Source organism: Anopheles coluzzii, chromosome 3 (genome assembly GCF_943734685.1).
Source record: "Anopheles coluzzii chromosome 3, AcolN3, whole genome shotgun sequence".
Taxonomy (NCBI): Eukaryota; Metazoa; Arthropoda; class Insecta; order Diptera; family Culicidae; genus Anopheles; species Anopheles coluzzii.
The window spans coordinates 22,020,176-22,026,807 of record NC_064671.1 but is presented as its reverse complement, the minus strand read 5'-3'; the positions used below and the strand labels follow the sequence as shown (position 1 = coordinate 22,026,807).

General features: G+C 60.7%; 1 protein-coding gene across 1 annotated transcript; it reads left to right on the top strand.

Moving 5' to 3' along the window:
• The first annotated feature begins 229 nt into the window (after positions 1–229).
• Positions 230–6,603, top strand: LOC120954631 (nuclear pore complex protein Nup214). Its single transcript, XM_040374724.2, has 2 exons — positions 230–620; positions 721–6,603. Exons 1-2 carry the CDS (start codon positions 585–587, stop codon positions 6,481–6,483), a joined length of 5,799 nt encoding a protein of 1,932 aa, XP_040230658.2. The 5' UTR covers positions 230–584; the 3' UTR covers positions 6,484–6,603.
• Positions 6,604–6,632: the final 29 nt, after the last annotated feature.

The window sequence follows — 6,632 nt, the reverse complement described above, 5'->3', positions numbered from 1 at the left end:
TCTGAACTCTGACCCGATCAGTAGCGTTCTGATCTCCATACCAGCAAGTAGCGTTCTGATCTCCGTACCAACAGGTCGCGTTTTGACCTCAGACCCAAAAAGTCTCGTTCTGACCAATAAGTTCTAAAGTGAAATAAACTTGTGAATTAACAACATCTTACAAACATATACAGTGTTCGGACAATTAAAAGTGCATATCACATCTAACCCCAAATCCCCCACAATATTCATTGTCACTAATAGCCATCAAAAAAGCACGCAATTTTGTACTACCAGATCTCTCAAAGCATCCACCATTCTCGCATTATGGCTAAACAGATTCACACCAAGAGTTCGCTTTGTGTAACCGCCTCCTCTACGGGTCTCCCATCTGTCAAACCGCTCGTATGTCAAACTGCTGTCAACTGGCTGTGAGGTAAAAAATAGCGGGTTTGTTTGTCGGAAAGCAGTTGTGTCGATTGTTTTACGTGCCGTGATTGTTGCGAAAAAGAAGGTGTAACAACCCAATCGGGAAGTTGACCGCAAGTTCCCCCCCACAGTGCGTTAGGTTGGCCAGTTCGACATACGGACAAGAGCGCGAAAGGATGGCACAACCGGCACCGCTTGGTCTGGACGTTACCGTAAGTTTCTGGTCCGCGCACATAGGTTATGTTTACGTTAGCGTTCCCCCCACCCGGATGATGATGCTTAACTGCCCCGGTTGATGTCTATCGTTTGCAGGAGCTAAAGTTTAAGCTACAGAGCAAGGTTCCCATCTTCAAAGGCGATGGGAATGCAAAGAACGGCTGCAGCCTGCTTGCCACCGCCAGCGTCCACGGGCTGGTGTTTGCCGGCACAGTCGGAGCGGAGTTGCGCGTGCTGAAGCTGCAGGACATCACCGCCGACCGGGTGATCAATGAGACCGTCCCGCTGCGCACCGTTCCCCTGCCCAGTGAACCGTACCAGCTGGCGGTGAGCTGCGATCATGGCATGCTGGCGGTGGACGTCGTGGCGAACGGTGTACCGTTCGTGTACATCTACTCCGTACCCTCGTTTCTGACCGGGTCGATCGTGAAGCTGGCGGAAATCAAAACGTCCCCCCAGCCCGCCGTAAGAAGCACGCAGCTGTGCTGGAACCCGGTCATGCACAACGTGTTGGCCGTGCGTACCGAGGCCGGTGGACTTTCCGTGTACACACTGAAGGAACCGACCGGGCTGGAATTTCACTCGCTCGACGCCAACAACCCGGCCGAGCGGGCCCAGTGTGCCTGCTGGAGTCCGAAGGGCAAGCAGCTGGTGGTGGCGTTCGCCAACGGCAAGCTGGTACAGTACAAGCCCGACCTGAAACCGGCCCGCACCATCGTCTGCCCGCCCGGCGTGCTCGAGGGTGGCGGCGGGTTCGAGGTGCTAGCGGTCCAGTGGCTCAGCACGTACCAGTTTGCGGCCGTGTTTATGCCCCACGGAGACGACACCGTGCCGGCCCTGTTCATCGTGAACGCACCGAAGGCGGGCAGCCCGGTTTTCATCAACTACGACGACATCTGCTACAGCCAGAGCGGACCGCGCAGGGGCCAGGTGTTTCTGCAGCACATACTGCCCTGGAACTTGCTGCTGATGGCGTCGGCCAACAGCATGGAGGTGGGCATACTGGGCACGACCGAGAGCGGCGAAGCGCCGACTTGGTGCCAGTGGACGACGACGGACGAGGCGCGGGCGGAGCTGCCACTCACGGCGGACAAGCAGGAAACGTTCCCGATCGGGCTCGCGCTCGAGACGGGCTGCACGCACGAGCTCGTGATCGGCGAGCAGACGTTTCCGGTGATGCCGATGATCCATCTGCTGTCGACGTACGGGCAGCTGGTGTCGTTCAACGTGCTCAACACACTGCCGAATGTGCCGAACATTTGCTCGCCGCCGAAGCCGGTCCAGGACCTTACGGGTGGTGCGTTTGTGAAGATCGATATGGGACAGGCGGCACCAACACAACAACAGCAACAGCAGCCAAAAGCGTTCCCGAGCATGAATCAAAACGTTCCAGCAGCAGCAGCACCACCGCCTTCGTCGGAAATATCATTCGCCGTACCGAACGGGGCCACATCGACGCCGGCAATCGCCAAGTCGAAATCCTTCTTCAATGCAGGAGTCGGTGCGGAAGCGGTACAAAAGTCGCCCATCAATTTGTTCGGTGGCGCCGGAGGAACGGCAGCACCGGGGCAGCAGCAGCAGCAGCAGCAACCGAAACCGGCAGCCCCCGCCATAGCGCCAACATTCGGCAAACAGATCACTTTTGGAGCGTCACCCGGCGCCGGAATGCAGCAGCAAGGAGTCGGTGGCGAACCGAAACCTTCACCTTTTGCTGGATTTTCTACTCCAGCGGGTGGTGGTGGCGGCGGCGGTACGACATTTGGCGGTGGCACGACTGCAGGAGGACTGCCGACCATGTCGGCACCACCCTTCCAGGCCGCAATGGCCGCCATGGGACCGCCGCCGCAGCAGTCAGCATCTTCCCGGCCGAGTGCAGACGCCAACAAACCGCTCGTTACGGTTCCCCCCAGCTACGTGCCAGCGGTCCAGCAGCCGCCCAACAATGGCAATGTGGCGGCCCGCCCACAAACCACCGCTGCCCCGAAAAGGGCGGACTTTTCCTCCGAGGACAATAACGCCATCATTCGCGCACTCACGAACGACGAGCTGAACCGGTTTGCGCGCGAGCTGACCGAGCTGCAGCGCCGCAACCGGGCACTGAGCGTGCAGATCGGGCAGAAGGAAGAGTCCGCACAGATGATACGCAGCTTGCGCGAGCTGGAGGACATCATTGCGCAGGCGAACGAAAGCACGCAGTCGCTCGTGGCGGACGTGCAGGCGCTCCGGCTCGGGCTGAACGAAGCGTTCGCGATGGTGGCGGAAGCGAACAGCAAGAGCGCCATCTACAACAACCCGACCGTGCACCGGTACCAGGAGGCGCACGGCGGCCTGTCGCAGACGAGCCGGCGCCAGCTGAGCGCGCTCGAGAACATGCTGCAGGTGAACGAGAGCCAGCTGCGCACGGTCACGAAGCAGCTCGAGGCGCAGTGGATGGGCCTGGAGGAGGCGAAGCAGGCGCGGGCCAAGCAGCGCATGCACATCCCCTCGCTGGAGGTGCTGTACCAGACGCTGTCGAAGCAGCAGGACATTCTGAACCGGCAGGGCGAAAAGCTGGCCGTGCTGAAGAGCAAACTGGGGCTGCGCAGTAGCGTAAAGGGGCTGGAGGACCGTAACAAAAGCGTAAAGGGCAAGCAGCAGCTTGGTGGAGGTGATGCAACGGACACATCCGAGAGTGCGATCGAATCGCTGACGGATTCAATCATCTCGATGACGCTCGGCGATCAGGTGGCGGCCGACACGAAGAAGCTAAGCGAGGGCAAACTGTCCGCACTGAGACGCGCGCTAATGGGCAGAAAGGTGGTGACGGTGAAACCGCAGCGACCGGATCGGGTCGGCCTTAGCTCCGAGGTCGTCCGTGAGCATCGCGATCAGGTGCGCCGCCAGGTGGTGATGGTGGAGCAGGAAAAACAAGCGAAAGTGGCGCAGAAGGCGGCGGTAAGCAAGGCGGAGCAGAGCAAAGTGCAGCAGCAGCAACGCAGCAGTGCCCCAGCCCAACAGCAGCCTGCCGCACAGCCGGTGCAATCGCAATCCAAGCAGCCGGTTGGCAACAAACCGATGGCAACGGCACCCGCTAATAAAGCGTTTTCGTTCGCCGTTCCAAGCTCTGGCGCTGCAGCGCCACCATCCGTTGGAAGCTTTTCCTTTGGACAAACCACAATTACACCGATGAGTGCTGCGGAAAGCAACGCCGCGAAGTCAACAGCAAATGGGGGAAGCATCACAAGCGGGCTGTCTTTTGGCACACCAGTTAATAAGGAAAGCGGTGGCGATAAGGAGAAAAAGGAAAGCACGATATCTAGCTCCAGCGGTAAGGAAAACATCCCGGTCAATGCTGCTCCGGCCGCCGTATCAAAAGCTCCTGCTTCCGGTTCGTTCAGCTTCGGATCGGTCGCATCGGCGGGTACCTTTAAACCACCATCGACGGAATCATCCGCCCCTGCCGCTCCGAAGCCGGTGTTTTCTTTCGGCAATACGGGTACAGGCAGCAACAGCGGCCAACAGTCGGGACTTACTTTCGGTTCCATACCGAAGCCAAACTTTTCCTTCGACGCACCATCCACCACCGCTGGCAGCGGTGGTCTTTCCTTTGGCCTCGCAGGATCCTCCTCCGCTTCCGAGGGGCCACTAAGCCTGGGCAAACCGAAGGCAACGGCCACTGCACCCACTGCGAACGAAAACGTTCCTCCGCCGGTTGAGGAGGTGCAGAAGGACAAACCGCTACCACCGTCGTTCGGGCCGGTTGAGCCAGCTCCGGCCACGAAAGCGCCCCTGCCCGCCCTTACAAGCCTGCTGCAGAAGGTCGACTCGTCGGTGGATCTTTCGGTGAAGGGTGGTGGTGGTGGTGCAACGGGTGCAACGTCCCAGCCCAGCAAACCGGCCGGCGGTGGCCTGTTCGGTAGCATTACCGGCGGTACGAGTAGCAGCTTTGCAACGGGTGGACTGTTTGGGAGCATTACGAAGCCGACTGCCCCGTCCGCAGCGACCAATAACGCTTCGGCGAATGAGGAAGGAGGCGCCAAACCGGCAGCATCCGGTGGAGGATTGTTTTCGGGGCTTTCGTTCGGTTCGCTGTCCGTAACGCCGAGTAGTGCGGGTGGTGATGCTGCTTCCGGCGGTTCGCTGTTTGGCAGTGTGAAACCAGCCAATGGTGCCGCTGCGGGTGGATTAACGTTCGGCGGTGGAAGCAGTTTCGCATCGTCCGGCTTTGGAGTGGCCAAATCTTCGACGGACACAACGGCGACCGTAGCTTCGCCAGCAACCGAACCGGCAAAGACCGCAGGGAAGGAAGAATCGACGGCAACTGCCACTGCCACCACTGGTTTTGGCTTTGGCTCGATTGCTGCGCCTTCGACCACCTCGACAGCGGCAGCATCATCCCCCGGGGGTGGATTTTCCTTCGGTGGGCTCTCCCTGGGCAAGCCGGTAGTGACGCCCGCTTCATCGGCGACCGTTTCCACGCCCGCTGCGAGCTCTGGCACGCCGGTGACCGCCACTGCAGCACCGGTGGCTGCCACTTCCCCGGCAACAACAACGACCACACCGACGACGACGGCAGCTGCCGACACCACGAGCACACTGTTCGGGTCCATCAGCATCTGCTCACCGACTGCGGCCAGCGCGGGGAACAACGCCAAGACAACGCCCTCCATTACCGGGGGCAACATATTCAGTTCGGGCACGTTCGGCGCCTCCAAACCGACGACCGACACGAAAAGCATCTTCGGAGGTGGTGGTGGTGGTGCTACTGCTGCCACCGCAGCCGGTGGAGCAGCCTCACCGTTCGGTCCACTGGCAGCATCGCCGGCGCCTGCTGCCGCCTCTTCGGGCGGGTTGTTCGGTTCCGTTGGGCAGCCCACGGCTGCATCGACCGCGCTTGGCGCGGCTAGCACAACGACCACCACCAGCGTCTTTGGGGGAGGCTTTTTCGGTGCGAGCACAACGGCAGCGGCTGGGACAGTGGCCGCTACCAGCACCACCCCGTCGTCCGGTGGATTCTTTGGCGGTGGCGCTGGAGCCGCGACTAATTCCGTCTTCGGATCAAGTGCGGCCTCGACCACGTCCAACATTTTCGGCAGTGCGGCCTCTGCGACGTCCACCGGAGGCACCGGGTTGTTTGGCAGTGTAGCCGCGAGCAACAGCGCCACACCCGGCGCTGCAGGCGGTTCCATTTTCGGTGGTGGTGGCGGCGGCGGTGCGTCAGCGTTTGGTGGAGCCAGTGCCGGCGGTAGTGGTGGAAACATCTTTGGCAGTCCGGTGTCCGCAGCAGCAGCATCGCCAGCCGGTGGTACGGGTTTGTTTGGTTCGGTTGGCAGCGCCTCGCCGGCAGCAGCGGGACCGTTCGGCAGCCCGCAAACTCCGCCCCAATCGTCGACCCAGTCCATCTTTGGCGGTGGAGCAGCATCCGGCGGTGGTGCATTTGGTTCATCGGTCGCCACTGGTGCCGCCGCCAGCCCGGGGCCGTTCAGCAGTGGTGCGGCGGGAACGGGCGTGAACGCGTTCGCTTCACCGACGGGCACGTCGGCGTTCAGTAAACCGCCCGCCTTCGGCGCGACTCCCACGTTTGGCGGGGCGCCCACGTTCGGCGGGGCGCCTACGTTCGGTGGGGCGCCGACCTTTGGAGGGGCGCCCACGTTCGGCAGTCCGAAGGCAACGTTCGGTGGCGGTGGCGTTGTTGGCGGTGGTTCACCGTTCGGGGGTGGCGCCACGCCCGCTATCGGATCACCGGCGACGCAGTCCAACAATCTGTTCGAGCAGCTCGGTTCCTCGTCGTCCGGCGTGTCGTTCGGTGGGCTGGCGGCCCAGCAGCAGGCCAAGCCGCCCCAGTTCGGGGGTTCATCGTTTTCCAGCTGGCGTTCGTAAGGCTGGCGGTTGCTGCTTTGAACGATCCCGACCGTGGCGGATGTTTTGGAACGATTTGTTAAAAAGCTTATCCTTTCTTGAATGTGTATTCTAATGAGTAAATTAATGAAACAAACAATACATTTTACTTTCGTGTTGTGTACTTACCA